Source organism: Schistocerca cancellata, chromosome 2, assembly GCF_023864275.1.
Source record: "Schistocerca cancellata isolate TAMUIC-IGC-003103 chromosome 2, iqSchCanc2.1, whole genome shotgun sequence".
In the NCBI taxonomy this organism is placed as follows: Eukaryota; Metazoa; Arthropoda; class Insecta; order Orthoptera; family Acrididae; genus Schistocerca; species Schistocerca cancellata.
Window position 1 is genome coordinate 1,041,728,770 of NC_064627.1, and position 23,938 is coordinate 1,041,752,707.

Below are 23,938 nucleotides of genomic sequence, written 5' to 3' on the forward strand. Positions count from 1 at the left end.
ATGCATGTGTAACGCATAATGTTCCGAGAAATTTGCTATATTGTAATTATCAGTTACCCTGACATATCTCGGTAGTGCTACATGTTAAGCCTTGAATTGTTTTTCTTTACAACAAGGCTCATTACACGTTCCCCTTAAGATTTCTTTTTAAAAGAACTAAAACTCTCATTGTTATTTTGAAGCGATTTAACCGACCCTGAACAACATACTCTTATACCATGCAAGGAAACATTTTGCATTTTGAGAATGAGTAGGACGCAAAATTAAATAATGGTAAACTTGTCAAGTTATTCTGCATGTGAGTCTTCTCTCACTTTAAATAACAGTTTCGCAGTATGTCCTCTAACACTATATACAGATTTCTCAGTTGGTTGCTTTCTGATGATCATCATACGAGTAATGCAATACAACACTTATAACGTTAATAAACGTACATTTTCGCTGTTAAACATTGTTAAATATTCTCGAAATGGAGTAACTTACACAGGGTGATTCATAGGGAAGGATCCACCCTTCTAAAGCAAAATAGCTGGATAACCACAAATTTAAAGTGGTGTGAGACGAGAAATGGGGGAAAATCTACAAAGCTGTTACCAACATTGCGACGAATTTGGAGGCATCGATCATGGATGCAACTCGTAATTTCGTAGAGGAAACGGTGTCATGTTGCTTACGTAAAAAATTTTCTTGTTTATTGATGAAAAACAAAGTACTTCCCGAAACAGCACACTTCAATCGTATACAAAATTCTATTTCAGATAAAAATATAAATTTAAATATGTATTTAAACAAACATATATATTTAAATAAACATTTTAAATAATTTTGCTAGAACGCATATTTTGTCACTTTTCTTTGTTGTAATTTTTAAGTCTAACAGAAATCTTGAGCGTAGTCATACTGTGAGAGCACAATTTGAATGACTCCGTCCGTAGACATACTGTATAGTGAATGATCTCATACGTGTGCAGCGTCACTGTCTAAAATGGAAATTCAGTAGTTGTGACGTGGACAGCTGACGTAGCCATGTACCAACAGTCTCTGTGACATATGACTTTAAATGCAGAGCTCGTGAATAATCTTGGGACTGTGGTTTGGAAACTCCCACAACGCTGCAAAACTCTTCCAATTTCCTTATGTTTAACTGTCTTATTTAAAATCATCCATTGTGTTTGGTGAGTTATACAGGGTGTTACAAAAAGGTACGGCCAAACTTTCAGGAAACATTCCGCACACACAAAGAAAGAAAATATGTTATGTGGGCATGTGTCCGGAAACGCTTACTTTCCATGTTAGAGCTCATTTTATTACTTCTCTTCAAATCACATTAATCATGGAATGGAAACACACAGCAACAGAACGTACCAGCGTGACTTCAAAGACTTAGTTACAGAAAATGTTCAAAATGTCCTCCGTTAGCGAAGATACAGACATCCACCCTCCGTCGCATGGAATCCCTGATGTGCTGATGCAGCCCTGGAGGATGGCGTGTTGTATCACAGCCATCCACAATACGAGCACGAAGAGTCTCTACATATGATACCGGGGTTGCGTAGACAAGAGCTTTCAAATGCCCCCATAAATGAAAGTCAAGAGGGTTGAGGTCAGGAGAGCGTGGAGTCCATGGAATTGGTGCGCCTCTACCAATCCATCCGTCACCGAATCTGTTGTTGAGAAGCGTACGAACACTTCGACTGAATGTGCAGAAGTTCCATCGTGCATGAACCACATGTGTCGTACTTTTAAAGGCACATGTTCTAGCAGCACAGGTAGAGTATCCCGTATGAAATCATGATAACGTGCTCCATTGAGAGTAGGTGGAAGAACATGGGGCCCAATCAAGACATTAACAACTATGCCTGTCCAAACGTTCACAGAAAATCTGTGTTGATGACGCGATTACACAATTGCGTGCGGATTCTCGTCAGCCCACACATGTTGTGAAAATTTACAATTTGATCACGTTGGAATGAAGCCTCATCTGCAAAGAGAACATTTGCACTGAAATGAGGATTGACACATTGTTGGATGAACCACTCGCAGAAGTGTACCCGTGGAGGCCAATCAGCTGCTGATAGTGCCTGCACACGCTGTACATGGTACGGAAACAACTGGTTCTCCCGTAGCACTCTCCATACAGTGACATGGTCAACGTTATCTTGTACAGCAGCAACTTCTCTGACGCTGACATTAGGGTTATCGTCAACTGCACGAAGAATTGCCTCGTCCATTGCAGGTGTCCTCGTCGTTCTAAGTCTTCGCCAGTCGCGAGTCATAGGCTGGAATGTTCCGTGCTCCCTAAGACGCCGATCAATTGCTTCGAACGTCTTCCTGTCGGGACACCTTCGTTCTGGAAATCTGTCTCGATACAAACGTACCGCGCCACGGCTATTGCCCCGTGCTAATCCATACATCAAATGGGCATCTGCTAACTCCGCATTTGTAAACATTGCACTGACTGCAAAACCACGTTCGTGATGAACACTAACCTGTTGATGCTACGGACTGATGTGCTTGATGCTAGTACTGTAGAGCAATGAGTCGCATGTCAACACAAGCACCGAAGTCAACATTACCTTCCTTCAATTGGGCCAACTGGCGGTGAATCGAGGAAGTACAGTACATACTGACGAAACTAAAGTGAGCTCTAACATTGAAATTAAGCGTTTCCGGACACATGTCCACATAACATCTTTTCTTTATTTGTGTGTGAGGAATATTTCCTGAAGGTTTGGCCCTACCTTTTTGTAACACCCTGTAGTAGCAGCAGTAGAAACATGATTTACACCGTGTGACCTCTAGGTTTCTGCGAGAGGCGGTGGATCAGAACGTGTTAATGTCAGTTTAGAGCCTGACACAGATCTCGAAGTCGTGGCAGAAAAACAAAAAATGTTTGGCAGAGTACAAAGCGTGCTGAAGCAGAAAAAAAAACAATGTTTCAAACAACGAGACTGGGTCACAAGGAGCGTCTCTTGCGACTTACAGTATAGTTAGTGGGATACGATCATCATTCTACAGTACAGGTGACGAAATTTTAAACTGGTCTGAGCAGTTGATCAATACATGTACATTTGATAGGTTCGTCTCATATGCTCAATGGCTGCATGCATGCGGTATTCGATTTCGATATATGGGAGGAGAGAGATGCGGTAAAAATCTTATGGAGTTCTCTATCGGATGAAATTTGTGAAGCTTTTATAGTTCGTAATTTTTCTCTGCTGGATGGTACAGAATAACGAAGATAGCATGTTGAGAAGATAGATGTGAATGGCGCGGATCTGTAGTACCCGTATGTAGTTCGGGGATGCACCAGAACGCAATAGTAAAAATCCTTGGCCTTCTCACAGTTCCAGTTTCCATCAATGGTAAAAACAGTCCCGTCGCAGTAACGCAGATTAGCCTGTTTCTACATGGGTTGCAGAAGGTGGTAGATATAGCTTTCTGACTCCTAATCAGTTCCAGGTTACATTGGAACGATAAAATGCGTAAAGCTGGAGAAACGAGAGCAGTTGCAAAATGCATGGGGGCTACCTAAAACGAGGTTGGAATTTTACTGTAGCAGATCAGTTCGAGAAAGAGTGCCAGAAATATGATTCACTAGTGGCTGTAATCAGTGAAGGACTTCTTCACAGGATCCTATGCAGGCATCTGCTTGAATGGGAGGACTTTATTCCAAATCCCAGACAGCATTTCTAGCAGATGTGTAGCGCTAGAGATCTGAAAAGCTAGTGTACATTTCTTACGACATCAATCAGCACATCATCCACTCTTTGTTATCCTTCTCAATCAAGCATAGCCTATAGCCCAGTTGATGTATCACCAAACCTCTGACATGGCATTGAGACAGAATGCGTCACAAATCTGGAGAAATATCTAGAGGTTGAAAATACTGGTTTCATACCACGTTCCTTAGCTGAATCACTTTCTAAATTGGGTAATTTTATTACGAGCTTGCTCCCTCGGTGACGTAACCGCACTGCTGGTCTGATAAACTACCTCGATTTGTAGAGCGGGTATAGCATTTATCATGGATACTTGTTTGCACCTGTAGAACCTAGACCACTTGTGATGGTTGTGTTTAACTTCTCGCTGTTTGTAAGACGACTACGCCTCTCTATGACACAGTGGCGCCACTCGCAAGGAAACTTATTAGACATGTCCGCCCATGGTTGATTTTCGGTTAGTATTATGTCGTATCGCTGGCTAACTGTTACTGACTAAGCATTGTACTTAGTAGTAGGGGATGTGTTATAGGTTCGAATTGAGCATGAGGCTTATAAAGCATGTGTTTGCATCCAGCGATTTGCAAAGGAAATAACTACGTCCAGTCGTAAGGAAGGTATGGATTTGACGTGAAATAATAATACCATAATAATGGTACAGATATTTCTATTTCCAGAGCCAAAGCCGTCAGCAGGGTATATTTCTGATACTTCGCTCATTGTCGAATGTCATTCAACTGAAACCGCAATCGTAAGATTTAATTGTAAGTATAGCGATCAAATATATATGTGGTCGATTTCGTATGATGATTATGTCTATGCGTGGCCTGTGGTGAGAATGATTCACGTTTCCCGCTAACGGCAGGGACCATCTGAAAGGAGAGAGCTGTTGCAATGCAGAAATGTAGTTGACGTAACGGTGTCGTCCTCTAGACGGCCGAATAGGGAACTAATACTTAGTTTGTGTTGGGAGCTTTCGTGACCGCGTGGAAACTTTAGAAGATTCAATATGGACGTGTGTTTAATCTGGACTATTATTATCTCCCATGTAAATTGTCCAGTTGACTGTTTCTGCACATTTCGCACCTTTTAGTTGAGGGAATCTCGATTGTGGTGTGTGCGTCTAGCAGGTGAAAGATAGGTGGCTCTCTAGACATGAGAAACACCTTAGTTGACTTTGTAAATTACGGGGATGATTTGGAATCTGGCACATCACCGAAATTGGTATTCGCAAGTGGAAATATCAGTGTCCTCTATTTTTTTCGAGTTTTCATGTAATGCTCTTCACAGAATTGATAGGTTTCTAGTTATTTAGTGGTTTACAGCTCGCTCCACCTCGCTAAAGTTTCAGGTTTCTGGTCTGTACCTTCAGAATTATGTTATGCGAGTGGCACTGCTACGTAAGCGATATTGCTACGTGCCTGATGTCGAGAAGTATCAGGAAGATGGCATGACAGTCTGGCAAACCATGTGAAATTACGTATGTTGCACAGGTCACACCAATATTCAAGAAAGGTAGTAGGAGTAATCCACTAAATTACAGGCCCATATCGTTAACGTCGATATGCAGGAGGATTTTGGAACATATATTGTGTTCGAACATTATGAAGGCTTTTGACACTGTACCACACAAGCGGCTCATAGTGAAACTGCGTGCTTACGGAACATCGTCTGAGTTATGTGAGTGGTTTGTGATTTCCTGTCAGGTCACAGTTCGTAGTAATTGACGGAAAGATATCGAGTAAAACAAAAGTGATTTCTGGCGTTCCCCAAGGTAGTGTTATAGGCCCTTTGCTGTTTCTTATCTATTTAAACGATTTGGGAGACAATCTGAGCAGACGTCCTCGGTTGTTTGCAGATGGCGCTGTCGTTTATCGACTAATGAAGTCATCAGAAGATCAAAACAAACTGAAAAACGATTTAGAAAAGGTATCTGAATGGTGCGAAAAGTGGCAGTTGAACTTAAATAACGAAAAGTGTGAAGTCATCCACGTGAGTGCTAAAAGGAACTCGTTAAGCTTCGGTTACACGATAAATCAGTCTAACCTAAAAGCCATAAATTCAACTAAATACTTAGGTATTACAGTTACAAAGAACTTAAATTGGAAGGAACAAACAGCAAATGTTGTGGGGAAGGCTAACCAAAGACTGCATTTTATTGACAGGACACTTAGAAAATGTAACAGACCCACTAAGAAGACTGCCTTCACTACACTTGTCCGTCCTCTTTTAGAATACTGTTGCGTGGTGTGGGATCCTTACCAGATAAGACTGACTGATTACATCGAAAAAGCTCAAAGAAGGTCAGCACGTTTTGCATTATCGCGAAATATGGGAGAATGTGTCACAGAAATGATACAGGGCTGGACATCATTAAAGGAAAGGTGTTTTTCGTTGCGACGGAATCTTCTCACGAAATTCCAATCACCAACTTTCTCCTCCGAATGAGAAAACATTTTGTTGACACCGACCTACATAGGGAGGAACGATCACCACGATAAAATAAGGGAAATCAGAGCTCGTACAGAAAGATATAGGTGTTCATTCTTTGTGCACACTATACGAGATAGGAATAATAGATAATTGTGATGGTGTCTCGATGAACCCTCTGCCAGGCACTTAAATGTGATTTGCAGAGCATCCATGTAGATGTAGATGTTCTTGTAATCCCAGAGTCTGGAGACGTGTGTAGGCAGGCAGGCAGGCAGGCAGGCAGGCAAGCAGGCAGGCAGGCAAGCAGGCAGGCAAGCAGGCAGGCAGGCAAGCAGGCAAGCAGGGTCAGGTCCAGAAACAGTAACGCATTTCTGCCAAAGGGAGCAGACCCCAACTGTGTAGAACAGTTCTGAGACTGACTGCGATCCACTGAGGGTGCTCTGGTCATGTGTTGGGAGTGGATGACCACCCGACCTTGCAGGAAACATCTAGTACCATGAGCATACCTATGGTGCATTTGCTTATGTACAAATGATGTAAAAGGGGTGATTTTGTATGGTGCAGGATAATAATTGTATGTTTACTACATCGACACGGTTGGAGATCGGTTTCATGCTCTAATATTCAAGCTCCTGTCCTCAGTGAGAGAGCAGTTTAATTGAGTAAGAGTCTTTCCATATCTCACGATATGGCGATCTGTGTAAAATAGTTTCTTGCCGCTGAAAATCTCGACTGCAGAAAGGAAGAAAGGCAGACATTGCTTCCAGACCTGCAGCATCAGTTATATGGGGGGTGGGGTAAATTCGATAACAGCCAATCATAACAGTCCATTCATTCACAAGATGTCCTTTGTGCTGGGATATAGGAGTCTCTATATAGCGGTGAGAACGTTTGCGTATGTTGAAAGCAGGAAGGGTAACACATGATGGACAGGGTGCCACAATAGGACCGTGTGGAAGAATGCATTCGATGTTACTCTGCGCAATTTTTGTAAATGGATTCTGTTAGGGCAAGAATTTCCATGCAGACAAGCTAACATCACGAAAGCTCCTACAAAAGTGAGCATTAACTATTTCTGTGACACTACACAATTTCCAAGAGGTCGACTTGGTTCTTATTTTACATAGTGATGTGAAATCAGTATAATATTTTGAAACTCTAGATGTGCTTCCAATGGTGTGTAGTGTGCCGTACCCAATGGAAATACTGCAAAAAACTCGAATGTGATATATAAAAGAAATAAAATGGATGAGAGATTTTATCTCGATATTAAATATTATATTGTGCGTGAATACTGACCACTCAGGTGGTAGATAATTTTTCTCATCCATCATCCAAAATTCTGTTACAAACTTCCGAGTGCAAAGAATAAAAAGGATGCACTCTGACAGTAATGGACAATATAAATGAAAAAGGACTGTTCAGTTGTCTTCGTTTATCAGTACACACTATCTCTCTTGAGTGTTGCAAGAAGTCAGAGATATTGGTGAGTGCTGTTGAATGTAAGATCAATTGTAATCTTAATTTGATGATATAGTAGTTTCATGTTAATAATCATTTTTATTTGTAATAGGTGAGACCTATCTGATGTCCACTTCCTTTAAATACCTGTATTTCAAGTAATTTTCAGCGAAACAATTACAGCCACCACTGCAGCCATACATGCCATTACATGGCAATCTTAATTTATAAAATTATTGGAAGTGAATAATTCGCGCTAGTAAATTATAATAAGCATTTTTCCCACAGCCGACAAATGCGGCAGCAGAAGATGTAGTTTTAAGATTTTCATTATCAGCTCAATGGCCGAGATTCAGCACCACGACTGACTACAACGCATTACAAAAAAGGTGGTAAGAAATAATTCTCTTGCGTGAGTGTGGGCAAATGCAACTAATAATCAAAGATCTCATGCTTGAGCAGAAAAGTTTAGTGAGGCAAAAATATAAAACAGTTTATTTCATTTTTCAACTTAAAATTAACGTGTTTCAGTATCGATGTGTCTTACAGTTATTAATGTGATTAGTATTTTTGCTTAGGATTAACTTATTACACAAATTTATTTTCGAAAAACCAATTTGATTTAAATTCAAAAATCAAAACCAAACTCCAACTTATCTGTTATTTTGAGAAGAGCACACTATGTTGCAACAAAAAAATTAAAAGAAATATTATATTTCCTCTCATTTAACGTTGTTGTCTGTGTAATGAGATAGTAGCTACGTGCGCATTTTGCGCCTATGTGTCAGCTGCACTGGGCAGGTAAGCACAGCTAGATGCAGCTCAAATGTCCCGTTAGGATCTCAAGGAAGAGAAAGCAGCCTGTGCTGTTCTGGGAAGCAATGGAATAGATTTCTAGGGAGATGGACCCACAGCTCTGCATGAACGCACCAGCAATGAACACACATTTTGACAGGAATTTCTCGGGTGTCAAGTATGAAAGGGCTGCCGCCACCTCAGCCTTGGTGGGGGGGGGGGGGGGGCGGCTGAAGTGATAACTGTGCATGGTTCAGCAGCTGACAGCTGTGTCGTCACTCCACAGGGGCCACCAGTGCATCTTGACTCTTGGGAGTGTGTGTGGTAGCGTCCTGTGCAGTCCAGTGGATGGGGACAGCAGGATGTGTTTTTTACTAGCGATCTCTTGTTTCAACTATATTCCATCGATTTCACCAACCAATACGATGCTGCAAATTAAAAAAAGCACCACCTCATACATGTGAAGATAACGATTTAATTAATTTCCATAAATTTTTTATATCAATGTGGTGTTAGCGGTACAATAGTTGGGGGGAGGGTGTGTGTGAGTGGGTGGTGTGGAGCAGAACAGCAGGTTAAGTGCAGAACACTAGGTTAATTTGCGTAACTCTTATGTAAAACACAGTACAATACTTTAAAGGGATGGGTGACAGAGAAACATGCGCCAGAAATGGCGTTCAAAAGCATGTGAAATTCGAAAAGTGTACCAGAAAATGGTGGGAGGACGTAACTAATTACTTAATTTGGTATTAAAGGCGGTACAATAGTTTCAGGAAAAGAGGGGCGACATGGAAATCCACTTATCAGAACAATAGGTTAAGTGCCGACAAAGAGCCTAACATTAGGTTAAGACACCCAGAGTACAGTCCTGATCATTGGGCTCTGCAACATATTTGCCCCAGAGTTGTTTGCGTCTCTGCACATCAGTGTACTGCATTATTTACAAGTAGTTTGCAGGACTGTAGACTATTTACTGCGACCTCAAACACGTCAGGGTGAGTGTTTTGTATCAGTGTAATTAATATACTACGTTAAATCCGTTCATAAATAAATTGTTCCGAAATAAATACACTCACTCCTCTCACCAGCATCCCAGCATAGGTTTTCCCCACCAGACCACAGTCTTGGATTACGTCATTGGAGGGGCGATAGTACCCTCTGGTGGCGGTACTGTGTACTAGGTCAGTTGGACTCTGGACCTCATGGTGGACACACTGAATGGTGCTACTGCCTCAAATTGTTTAAATAAAGACAGCTTGCAAAATAAAGACTTACATCCATCCTGTCAAGCACAGGCTGAGTCCTCTCCCAAGGAAGGGGTGGTGGTCGGATGACAGGTTGTTGGAGGTAGCACAAGTGACTTAGCACAAGTGACTTTTATCCCGATGTGTTCCTTGGTTATTGGATGTAGCCATGGTGGGTTGCATTGTGCTGCTGGAATGTGAACTTCCCACAATTTTCTGGAGAACGTGGGGGAGGGGGATTATGTTTAATTAAATAGTTAACCAAATCGATATCAAAAGAATAGGTGTAACAGTGATGGGGAGGGGGTGGGTTGGAGGTGTCCAGGGATGAGTTGAGTGGGACGGGGTGAGGGGCAATAGGTTAAGGACCTGTCTATCAAAAGGGAGGATCCTTTTGACAGAACAATAGGCTAAGTACCCGTCAATAAAAGGAGAACAATAGGCTAAGTACCCATCCATGAAAGCAGAACAATAGCTTTGCCCCTGAGTGCATACCTGCTCCTGATGTAGACAACCTGCACTAACAAACCGCTCTCGTATGAACTTTGCTCTACTACTGACACTCACTTCCCTCTGCATGATGGCAATTTGCTGACTGACAGAAGTGTGGTTCATCTCACCAGTCAGGGTCATGGCACCTCATGCCTTCCTCTTTGGAGAAATCAGGTCTCCAGACAGAGACCTTTCTACACACCTGAAGAAGTAACTGTTTCAATAATTGGAATAAAAGAAAAAGTTTTGTCTTCTTGCCCTAATTCTTTGCATGAACCCCATGGTTCATTCGCTGAACCTTAATCCTGAACTTTTTTTTAGCCGAATCCTTTGCCAAGTGGTGCACTGGGAACTCGACAGTTCAGACAGTTTTCAATTTGAAGTATATGCAAGTTACACAAATCTACATCGAAACCACAGTAGAACCAGAAACCGAGACACACTTTGTCACAATCATATTGCGCTGCTTACTGTGGTACTGCCAAACACGCTGTTAACATTCACTCAGTGGCAAAACGACTGTTTTGTGAGGCACATCCAGCGAAAGGTGGTGGTCTTGTTTCAAGTTGTTATTTAAGAAGGTTAGGTCTGAACTATCTAATCGTTTTTCTGCCCAACACAGATCCATTATAGTTGTCCTGTTGATAACTGATACAGAATTTAGTACCTGATCTATTTCACGTTTTATCATTGTTTAAAATTCCAATGCATCAAAATCCTCACCTGGTCACTCCCTATGCATCCTCTACTTATTGGATAAGTGTTGCTATGGGAATTCTCATACCTGATTTACATTGTGTCTGAATCTTGGTTGTCTTCGTGTATCCTATTAATTCATTAGTTTAATTCTCTTACCATCTGGCTATTGTTTAACGTACATTTCTGTGTACCGGTATTTCCTAATTGTGTGGTATGGCGCCCCTTAGCTGTCTTGTTTCTATTCTGTAATTCTTGCTCTTGTCCCAATCAGCTTTTAACTCCCTGATATCATCAATATCTGCCATTCCAAATACTATCTTCAGTAATTCCACACCTGCACCTATCCATGCACTATTTTCATGCAGCAACGTGTGTCATGCTAACTTCGTCACTTGAGGCTACTACTATTGTAACTGCTCGTATGAGAGCTGAAATCCTTGATACTCCATTTGCATCTGTTCCAATACTGCTTTTTCTCTAGCTTCAAGATGCAATCCAGTGCATGTTTTCTTTGGAATCCGTTCCTCATTACTCCCTATGAGTCTCAAGTTAACCTTGCTGCCCATTGGTGGCTGGTTAACACAGCGTCACCTTACCTGCAGAACAGCACAGCTTTTGGAGTGGTTCATTCTGTAGTGCATCCACCACTCCTTCCCCACAGAGGTGTATTGCCATCAGATTTACATTTTACACTTTCAGTCACTCCTGTTGTGAGAAACTGTTCCAGCAAGTGTAAAATAAATCACCTACATTAACAAACTGTAACAACTTCATGGAGCTAGGACAATTAAGTAGCCAAAACATGTTTTACAACAAATCTGTTTTGCATACCTCATGAAACACTATACTCACAGGCAAGATTTGAGAGCATGTGGCACCTCCTGCAAATACTGTGTACTAACTTCTGTCTCTATCCTTCTGTTCTTACCTTTGCCTTTTTGCCTTCGTAGGGAATAGCACCTACAGTCGACATAACGTGTACAGAGTACCCTTAAAAGGTTTAACACATCCTTCATGGACAATAGACATTTTGGTTGGTAACTGCGAATACTCATTCACATGTGCTGTCACCTCTGTGACCTTATATGGCTCCTGGTAGCATGTAAGGAGTTTCCTCGTGTATGACCTTAAGTGTATAGGGACCTGCTGGCATGACCCACTGGCCAATCCTGTAGAAGTAACTTCACAGCAACTTGTCTCATCTTTCTTGCCACTCATGGGCTCTAGTGTTTACTTCATTCACCATCTTCCACACAGCCTTCAACGTTTTTGAAAAATATATTGATTTCTCATTTTTTCCCAATTTTACATTAGTAAATTTGATAGGTGACATCTTCCCACCATATATCACCTCATATGGTGACAGCCCAACACTAAAGTGTATTCTTGAGTTGTATGCAGCTATTAAATGAGGCTGATAAAGGTCCCAGTCATTGCAGTAACTGTTCATGTAACATTCTACCACTATTGCAATGATTACACTCAGTTCTCCTGTTTCCCTGAGGGTGAAAGGGAGTCGATCCTAGCTTATGGATTCGCAGCAGAGGAGATAATTGCTTGCTTGCTTGCTTACTTGATACAAAATTGGTGCCCTGATCTATAATTATTGTGCCAGGTGGAGCAGACTTCGATAATCAGTTTTTTACCATCTCTCGTCCTACTGTACTCAGTTGTTAATTTAGAAACGGTAACCATCATAACCTAATGTGAAATGTGGTCTATGATGGTTAACACATGTCAGTTAACCTCCACTGTCTGGTTAAATGGACCCAAAATGTCCATCCCTACCATTTCAAATGGCTTTGACACCTCCACCGATCTTTGAAGTGGTTTTTGTTATTGGTACATGGGACACAGTTCTTTACATACTGGTTAAAGTCCTCTTCCTCCAAGTTCTTTCAGCTATTTTATGATCCAGTTACCTTTTCTCTCAATTTCCTTCTAATAAGCAGCTGTGAGCCTCTTTACACATAATCACTGCTGCAGGTACCATACTGCAGGGCTCCAATTTTGTCATTGTACATGGTGGCCCAATGTGCATAACAAATTGTGGTTATGTTAGTGGCCTGTACTTTCTGCCATTCTGTAAGATTTGGCAGAGAGGTTTTATGGCTCTAATTTTCCTGCTCACATATAAATACGATCATGTACTGGAACCTCGACCCTGGAAGACACACCAGTCTGTAGTGGTCGAATCTCAAAACTGGGTAGCTGTGACTTCTTTCATTCAGTTTCCCTTGTTTAGTCAGTTCCTGCTGAAGCCTAGCTGGAGCTGTAGTATTATTGTCCAATTCGGCATTCAGAATCGCTGGATAGCTTCTTCCACTTGGTCAGCTTCCTGAATAAACACCCTTTCATCCTGATAAAAACGTATTGTGAGAGTGTCTGGAATTCATGGTGACACATGCATCCCTCGGTATTATGACGACTTGCTGTCGCAAGAGCAGTTCGTTGCACCATGACTCCATCTGGTGCGACTAAGTACTTGACATAATGAAGCCAATGAACAAAGACGAAAATGAAGAGAAAAACTAGTCATATTTTAGTGGTATGGTAAATTTTCTTTATTATTCTAACGCTAAAAGTTGTTTTAACTATCTATAAACATTTCTATTAAAATCATTGCAGTAAATCAAACAAATTTGAAGTACATATCCATCAAATGAGCAGCCAGCGCCATGGTGTTAGTGCTTGACAGTTCAGATGCCCTCCAATGAGGAAAAGCAGAACCATGACCGGGGAACGTAGAAATCCCAAGATGAATCCTGAAACAATTATTTACAATAGAACTCTCAGTGGAACTTTAAAGTCTTCGGTCACAGAACACTTTACTGCATGATTCATTTTGAATTCCAAGCAGCATTGGGGACGAACTCACAAAATGACATTTGTGACGATTAGTGACAATATCTATATTTAATATCAAAATATTCCTAGATTAATACAGTTTGTCATCAACTTACAATAAAGACTGGAATGCGCTGCTGAAAGTACACATACTGTTTAGTTTAAAGTGGCTCATTACCCAAAATTAAGCAACACAGTACTTCAAATTTTCTCTCCAGCCTTTGATATAAAAGAAGTCTAGTAATACGATAAAAATATAAAACTAAATACTAACTCAAGCAGTTAGGAAATTTCAATACAATATTCATTATAGGGATCTGGGAATTGAACTTTTCCTCAGTATACAGTATTACACCAACATTAGTGCTCCCCTAAGTTGTGATAGGGTTTTCTACTCCTAACGCAATTTTAGGCATAGGGGCTTTTCCATGGCACTTCAAAAATACTCAAGGTTTGGTTCTATAGGCATTACAGCCCCACAACAAATTCTCTCATTTGAGTAATATTTAACTTATTTCAAAACGCGTTTTTGCACACTATAGACGAATTAAACTACTTAGTACAACAGCCAGATTGTGCGGTAAAGCAATAACTCATCAAATAGAAGCACAAATAACAGAAACTGAGGAGCAAAAATAGGTTGGACGCTTATGTACAAATGGCATATTTACTTTTGACACCTCACTGAAATGAGGCTATAAATGTGAATGTTGCTTCACTTTTATTGATCTGCAGAAGGCATACGATACAGTATCATTAAGTAAGCTGGGAGTAGCTGTTTAATATTTTGGCATCGGCAGTAGATATTTTCTAACAATTCGACAGATGTCTGTTTCAATACTATGGTTAAAGTAGGTAACTAATATTCCCAAGACCTCTCCGTAAAGAAGGGTCTCAAACAAAGGAGATCATTAGGCGAGACGTTTTGCAAAGCGGAAGCGAAAATTATGCGGAACGGGAATTCCTGCATGACAAGAAATACGGTTCGCGCAACTCTTCACTGACGGCCAGGTCCTGATAGCGGGAGACAGACTACTGCAATTACATTTACAGAAACTGTATGGAGAATAAACACTCACAGACAAAAAAGAATTGCATGCTACTGGGTGAAGGACAAGAAGGCTCGTACGCTTATGTAAAATTAAAAATCTCTGCACATTTAAGTACCTGAGTCACTTCTACAGTCTAGAGAAGAGGCACACAAGACATCACAGACAAAATTTGGCAAAGAAAAGAGTAATTGGCCAAGTGTTGGCTACGGAGTGTCAAAATTAGAAAGAAAACGAAGGTCTTTCTGTGAGCTGTAGATCGTTTTCCTGAAATATGGAGCTAACCAAAAAGAACAAATTTATGTCCCTCGACATGGGTTTTTTAGTGAAGAAGTTGTCGCATCTACAGTACGTTCATGTGTCAGAAATCACGGATACGTCCTTTTCCCCGGTGTAGTGCTCAAGAAGTCACTGGAAGTCTCCCGCCGAAATATTGACCGTGCTGCCTCTACAGCCATCCATAATTGCGAAAGTGTTGCCGATGCTGGATTTTGTGCACGAACTGACCTCTCGATTATGTTCCATAGAAGTTCGACGGGTGGCCAAATCATTTGCTCTAATTGTCCAGAATGTTCTTCAAACCATCCGCAAACAATTATAGCCAGGTAACCTGACGCTAAGTCATCCACAAAAATTCCATCGTTGTTTGGGAGCACGAAGTCCACGAATAGCTGCAATTGGTCTCCAAGTAGCGGAACATAACCATTAGAGGACCCAATCAATTCCATACAAATACAGCTCACACCATTGTGGTGCCACAACCAGGTTACGCAGTGCCTTGTTGTCGGCTTGGATCCACGGCTTCATGAGACCTCCGCCACGCTAGAACCCTACCATTATCTCTTACGAATTTAATCCGGGAGTCACCCGGCCAGGTAACGGTTTTCCAGTCGTCTTGAGTCTAACCGATATGGTCACGAGCCCAGGAGAGCGGCTGTGGGCGATGTCGTCCTGTTAGCAGACGCACTCTCTTCGATCGTCTGCTTCCACAGCCCATTAACGCCGAATTTCACCACACTGTCCTAACGGACATGTTTCTCGTACGTCCCGCATTGATTTCTGCGGTTATTTAACGTACTGTTGCTTGATTGTTAGCGCTGACAACTATGCCAACGCCGCAGCTCTGGGTCATTGAAAGAAGGCCGTCGGCCACTGCGTTGTCCTTGGTGTGAGGCAATGCCTGAAATTTGGTATTCCCGGTACACTTTACACTCTGGATCCCGCAATATTGGATTCCCTAACGATTTCCGAAATGGAGTGTGTCACGCGTCTAGCTCCAGCTACCAGTCCGCGTTCATTCCAGTTGTGCGGCCATAATCATGCCTGAAACCTTTTTACGTGAATCACTGAAGTACAAATTACAGTTCCTCCAAAGCACTGCCCTTTAACACTGTGTGCACGATACTTCTGCCATCTGTAGCTTAAGAACGAGATAGACAAAGTGACGTAAGATATTAACTGCTAGATGAAAATGAAGTACAGGAATGTATTGCAAGACGTCAACCAATCGTGCACAGGAAGTTGGACATCACATAGTGTCAGCATCAGCGGGACTACAGTGCCAAATAGAGCTGGCCCGGCAACACGAAGAAATTGAAGGTTCGCGATAAAGACAGTCGGTGTCAACCACGCAGCGCTTACAGTGGGCTGTGGCGTTCGTTACAACATGGTCCGGAGACAACGTTTTGATGGCTTCACACTGGTAAGAATCATCAGGAAACTGGAAGGACGGCAGAGTGTAACCCAGAAGCTTAGTATTGTTCAAGAATTCTTTCCCGTGCATGGAGAAAAGTTCCGAACCACAGGCACTGCTGCCCGATGGAGGGGAAGTGGTTTACCACGGTCAGCTGCAGCTACAGATGATCGGTACATTGTGCAAAAGGTAAGAAGGAACTCGTGTCAAACGGAGGTTGTAATTGCTGCCACACTGGACGCGACTGAACGGGATGTAATTACACGGTCCACAGTGGCATTACGACGGTATGGTGGTGGTTTCTCTGGACGACCAGTACTTTGTACATCGATGGTACTATTTCCGATAGTGCCAAGAGCATAGGGACAGGGCCAATATGTAGTATTCTTTGATGACAGCAGATTCAGCATGAGCAGTGATTCCGAGGATACCGGCACATGACGAAATGTGAGAGAATGTAATGCACGCGGAAACATTGTCGAACATGAAATGATAATTAAATGGGCACCCTAGCTGCAAACAGGCGTTGATGTATTTCATTGGACACATGTTGAAAATGTGCGCCCCGACCGGGACTCGAACCCGGGATCTCCTGCTTACATGGCAGACGCTCTATCCATCTGAGGGCGCAGAGGATAGTGCGCCTGCAGGGACTTATCCCTTGCACGCTCCCCGTGAGACCTACATTCCCAACATGTCCACACCACTACATTCGTAGTGTACCTAATAGATGTTTGCCCATCATACTCATTACTCGCGGCAGATTAATCTACCAAGTCCCGTACGAGTTGGGGCATGGTGTGTGCGATCGCACACAAGGTCAATGGCCGGGAAGCCATATTTTAACTACATATGACGGTAGTATCTGTTCCGGAAAGGACAGTTACCGTAGATAACCATCCAGCTTTGCTACAAATGAAATAATAATTACATGGGCACCCTAGCTGCAAACAGGCGTTGATGTACTTCGTTTGCAGCTAGGGTGTCCATTTAATTATCATTTCATTTCTAGCAAAGCTGCATGGTCATCTACGGTAACTGTTCTTTCGGGAACAGATACTACCGTCATATATAATATTCGAACATGATCGTTTTGGTGGTCCTGGTGTTATCTTGTGTGGATGAATATTATATGGGCGTATTTACAACTAAATATTTTATCACGGTGCACTCGTCACTCAACATTATTGTGATACTGCACTCCTTCCCCATGTGCGTCTTTTCAGGGGTGCATTCTGCCGTGACTTCATTTTTACGTATGAGAATACCCGATCGCAACGATACAGCAGCTGGAGGATCGCTGGAACCAGAGGATATTTGGCAAATGGCTTGGCCTGCCCCTTTCCCCGATTTAAATCACACTGAACAAGTGTGGAATGGGTTGGGAAGACGTATTGCGTCATGTCCACATGCACCAGCGACCATCCAGCAATTTTCAACGGCGCTGCTGGAGGAACTGAACCACTTCAAGAACTCGTTGTCACAAAGGGCCGACGACACCCGTCCAGAAAAGGTTGTCGGCTGATTGCCGATTTCGCGGGCTCCAAGCCGCTGAGCACAATTATTTCATCATGCAAGCCTTTCGGCCAACGAACGTTCAGAGCGAAGTGTAGGCCGTTGAACTGGTCATTTCCTGCAAACACTCTTATTACTTGCTGTTAGGTGCTGCTTCCAGCCAACGCCCTCAAAAGGTCCTTTCCAAAGATTATTACGAAACAGCGTTCACTCTGTGTAGATCCCTCTCCTTTGGGAACAGCACAGTCGGCCGCAGACCACGAGTCATTGATTCGGATTAACAGAAGACCAACCTACTGTCCCCAGCCTGGAGAGGAGTCCCCGTTCCCGGAAAACCTCCAGCGTTCGCAGTAGCGACCATTAGCCGACGGCCGCCGTCAGAAAATATGTTCTACATTCAGATGGAGAAACTGGAAGGCTCTGTCTTCGTGTAATTTTTATCGTCGGTTAACTATCAACAGGAACTCACCCAAACTTGCATCTCACTTCTTAATAGTTACAATCGTACTTCCCTTTAGTACATCAACATGAAGGCTCCTAACAGCACAACGGAATTTCACTTTTTTAACTTTTAACTGGGCTAGGTCGTTATTATGGCATCGTTTTACACCGGTTCTTCCCTCTGTCGTAGAACGCTTCTGTAACAATGATTGAGGTGACTTTCCCTATTGTAAGATGACCATGTCCTCTGAAACTTCGAAGCACATTCGTATTTATATACAAATCATTTACATTTACATATCACTTAAATTTATATGTAAATTAGAATTTTCATTCACCTCTGGACACTACCATTTTGATTTAGCTGTTTTATTGTGAAAGCACAGTAAAGTCAAAGGACTTGTCTCTAAGAGTATTGCACTTTCACTCGATCACGTGAAAGGCGCGCTTTGTTTTGTCAGCTTCTGCCGGAGGTTCACAGGGTGCTGCGCTTACCTATATCCAGACAAATTGAACTTTTTTAAAAGCAAATTTAATAAAACAAAGTAGGAATGAAAATCATTTTACATACAAATAGTGGCATCTTTCAAGAGTAACATTACTCGATGTAACCCCCTTCAGTCGCAATGATCGCCTCCAATCATGTCTTGAAGCGATTGCACGCACTCTTAAAACAGTGCTGTCCATATTCGCGAATGTTGCTTGGATAGTGGTGCGTAGACAAACGATGTTAGGGTGCCTCGTCTATTGGTAACTCTTTCGACCACTCTCCGAACATAGTAGTCGAAGGGGCTCAAACCCGGGCTATTCTGGGGGCCAGAAATCCTTTGACCAGAACTTCGAAGCCAGCTTTGGAGTAAATGGCTCGTATGAGCAGGTGCACCGTCCCGTTGAAAGACATCGTCTCCCCGAGACCACACTTACGATCCACGGTTTCACGTCATTCGTCGAAACTTGCAGATAAACTTCTTTTGTGACAGTTTGTCCCTTTTCAAAGAAATGTGGCGGCATGAAATCACCCTCACTGGACACAACACCTAGGACGTGAACCCCAGACTTCTCTGAAGCGTTGTACTTGGCACAGTGTAGCAGACAACTGACCTCAGGTAACCGAAAAATCTATTTCAGTGGGCGAACGCCCAGCGCGAGAAGTTTCTATAATCGCAGCTCTTCGGTTGTACTCCGCACTTGTCTCTAATATGTCATTTTGAGGTTCTGACTTATTAGATGCCTACGGCTGAACTCCAATCGCGACCTCCGGTGGTACTACTATATGGCGGGAAATTCAAATTGAAATTCGTACGGAATCAAACGCCGCGCGCTGTACTTGCAGCCCATGTGAGGCAGAGCAGTATTCACCGTAAGCTTACTTGCTGGTTCGTGTTACGGCTCCCCTTCAGGGGGCTCTTCAAGTTTTCTATGATAGTGCCGCTGCCGTTTACCTTCAAAGGTTTTCCGAATGCCACCCCTGCTGGTTTATCGGGAGTCCTAATCAGTGTCTACATCTGTGTGACGACTCTGCAATTCACACTTAAGCGCCTGTCGAAGAGTTTATGGAACCACCCACACTTTCTCCAAAGTTCCACTCTCTAACAGCACGCGGGGAAAAAACTCTTAAGTCTCTCCGTGCGAGTTGTGATTTCTCTTCTTGTATTACGACGATCATTTCAGCATATGTAGGTGGGCGTCAAAAAATTTCCGCATTCAGAGGAGAAAGTTGCTGTTCGAAATTTCGTGGAAAGATATCGCAGCAGTGAAGAACGCCTTTGTTTTAACGATTCCCAACACAACTGGCGTATCATACCCGTGACACTATCTCTACTAGTTCGCGAAGATAACAAAACAAGATACCTTCCGTTGGACTTTTTCGATGTACTACGTCTGTAATATCTGGTAAGAATCCCATATCGCTCAGCTATACTCCAGCTGAGGACGGACAAGCGTAGTGTAGGCAGTCTCCCTAGTAGATCTATTCCTTCTCCTTAGTACTCTGGCAATAAAAATCAAGCTTTAGTTCGCTTTATTACGTAATTTTTTGTTTTTAAGTGGTATTTAGTCGAAATGGAAGCCTTTGGATTTGTGTGATTTGTACTATAACCGAAATTTCAAGCAGTTCTTTCAGCAGTCATCTTGATGACCTCATACTTTTTATTATTTGGGATCAACTGCCACTTTTCGTGCCATACAGTTATTTTCTGAATCATTTCGTAACTAGTTTTGATCTTCTAATGTGTTTACAAGATATTAAACGACAGCATCATGAGAAAAGAATTTAAGACAGCTGCTCACACTGTCTTCTGGATCGTTTATGTATATTAGGAACGCCAGGTACCACTTTTGTTTTACTCAATGACTTTCCATCAGTTACTGTAAACTGTCAACTCTCCGATAGGAATTCACAAATGCAATCTTGCAACTATAGTACACTCCATAGGCACCATTTGATAAGTCGCCTCTTATGAGTAACGGTGTCAAATCAACTCTCGAAATATACAAGTAGGTAATCAACCTGCGCTCCCTGGCCGGTAATACTGATTCCTTCGTGTGAATAAAGTACTATTAGTATTTCACAAGAACGATGTTTTGTGTTAACTATTTGCCAGTTTTATTTACTGGAAGTGTATTTAGAGTTGTGAATATGAGCAACCATCAGCTAGATAATGGAATGGCAACCAAAATTTGTGCCAGACCAGGACGTGAATCCTGATTTCCCTTATCACGAGCAGTCGCCTTATCATTAACCTGTTTGATCATGCCCCACAGCCAGATCCAAACTTCCTTACACCGTCAAGCTTGTGTCTACAACCTGCACTCTTACGTTCATTGTGTGTATCCCCATTCCCGGGAGACATTTTAATTTGAAGTCTCTTGTCCAGTGACGGCAATGAGAAATAGGAGTCACTACGTTTTTTGGTGTTGTTAGGTCATTGCTGCACATGAAATATAGTTACCATATTGAATAATTATATAACATTTTGAGGAAATACAGGTCTCTTCAGTTTCATGAAAATGGAGTGCAGGTAGTGTACTCAAACTCTTGCGTGCAGACGGTAAAGCCAGAATGAAATATTCGTGACATGTCTTATCGCGTAAATGGTTCGAGATTTTGAAACGAGTTTTTTACCATAATAGCACGCAAAGAGGAAATGTACTTTGCTGTATAGTCAATACATGAAACTGGTTTACTTACCACAACATATGGGATACTGACCGTTTTTTCTAGAGAATTATGTAGTTTGTAGGGGTTACTGACTTTTTTATGAACGTGAATTACTGTGGGTATTACAACATAAATGAACAATTTGAACTTATTTTTTTTTACAAAAACGTGCTTTTTCATGAACTACCGACTTGTCTTGCCTCAGTTGCTCACTTAATAACGCACTTTCAAGATTTCACTCAATTTCAACTACATCGAGTATCTATGACCCTTAAAAATTACTTTATTACATCGAAAAACTCTGTAGTTTCTCACATACTGAGACAAGAAAGTTTCTCATGTAAACCATTTGGCAAAATAATCCACTGTTTGCATGCTATCACGTGCCAAAACCTCATTTAGGCAAGTTAAACTTTTTATGAAACGTGAGGCACATTACGAGCATTACATTCTCCAAATACGAGTTGAAGTACATGTAATCCATTTTCCTGAATCTGGAGATAGATGTAGCTTTCCTCCCAAGATTACGTAATAATTCAGTGTATTAGCCGCATTTCATGTGCATCGTTGTACGACGTAATACGCACCAGAAGAAGAAGAAGAAGAAGAAGAAGAAAAGAGAAGAGAGATAGCGATTCCTACTTGTCATTGTAAACTATTTGACTTTCGATGCAAGAGGATTTTTTGTATCAAGTACTTTCTTTAAACTAGCTAAAGAAGGATCGGAATGAAGCACGTAACCTGGCAAACTAATAGTGACAACCCTTGCTAAAGCAAGGCGCGTGACGTAGGTGGATGCAGCTGGCAGAAGTGGACGCCGGAGTGTTATCACTGAAGAGAAAACAGAGTGAGTTTAACTTTAGCATCGACAGGGGCGACGACGAATCACTTGAGAGTGCTTGAAAAAAAAAAATATATATATATATATATATATATATATATATATATATATATATATATATATATATATATATATATATATATATATATATATGGGAAATATTGACGTTTTGAGATAGAACGTTGAGGATACAAGACCGACGCTAGTACTCGAAGTAAAATTATCGAAAAAGTTATTTGATGGAGTTCTAATATGATTAACAGAGAAGACGAGAAAAGGAAATGCTCCAGGCAATTATGAGTGATGATATCTCAGTCGATGTTTTAAAGCTAATGGATTAGGAATTTAGGAAGCATTTAGCTAAAATATTTTCGAGATTTTTGTACGATGGTACATTCCCAAGAGATTTGAGAAAAGCAAAAATAATCCCAATACATAAGGAAGGTATTATTAAGATACAAAGAACTATTGCTCTGTCAGCCTTCTATCCATACTCTACATCTTTTTAAATTAGAATTCCGACTCCAGATTGAGCTTTGCATTTGACATGGCTCAACCAACAGTGCAAGCTGGTTTCCGCACAGGATTTAGTGCAATTGACCATATCCTCACTCTACTTGAAACAGCAGGAGAAGTGAGTCCTATCTACCTCTGTCTTGCCTTTACAGGTCTTGAAAACGCATTTGATTCGATTAATCACCCAGTTGTGTTTGAGGCTCTAACAGAACAAATATGAGTTGGAGAAACCAATGATTTTTCTATTCAAAAGGGTGTAAAACAAGGCGATTCTCTCAAAAACTATTTCCAGCAGTTCTAGAAATCGCAATGTCTGAATAGGAAAATGAAGTGAGGCAGAGTTCTGAGAAAGAAATTAAATAACCTTTGGTTCCGCTTAAAAGTACTAGAGTGGCTCCCAGTTAACCAATAAAAACTGAGTGGAAGCCCACTGGACAGACAGTACATAGACTTGAGAAAGACAGCTGGCCTAAATTGGGAACAGGAAGCTCAAGATCGGCAGAAGTGGAGGAACTTGTTGGGAACCTATGCTGCATGCAGACTCAAATAAGCCACATCAAGTGATCGAAATGGCTTGTGATGGCGGCGACGACGACCACCCAGTGTGATGCAGTAAGTATTTTTTTATTTACACGTCTAGTTCCGTAGGACCAAAATGAGGAGAATCTCCTAGGTCATGGAATTTGTCAGTGCATGAAATTACAACATAAAAGTAACAGGACAAAATGTTAATGAACCCAAAGAAAGACAAGCCATAAGTTTAAGTAAACGCAATCAACAATATAACATAGGAATCAGTTTAATTTTTCAAGGAACAACTGGACAGTATAGAAGGAGTGACCCATGAGGAATGTCTTCAGTTTCGATTTGAAAGCGTGTGGATTACTGGTGAGATTTTTTGAGTTCTTGTGGTAGGTTACTGAAAATGGATGCAGCAGTATACTGCACACCTTTCTCCACGAAAGTCAAAGAAGTGCGATCCAAATGCAGATTGGATTTTTGCCTAGCATTAACTGAGTGAAAGCTGCTA

At 41.7% G+C, this 23,938-nt stretch overlaps 1 protein-coding gene across 1 annotated transcript in view; it reads right to left on the reverse strand.

Annotated features, from left to right (window-relative positions):
• Positions 1–13,504: 13,504 nt before the first annotated feature.
• Positions 13,505–23,938, reverse strand: part of LOC126160842 (sterol O-acyltransferase 2-like) — a 173,473-nt gene continuing 163,039 nt past the window's right edge. The window contains exon 10 of the mRNA XM_049916933.1: positions 13,505–13,611. Within this exon, the coding sequence (XP_049772890.1) occupies positions 13,505–13,611 (107 nt within the window). The remainder of the gene's footprint in view (positions 13,612–23,938) is intronic.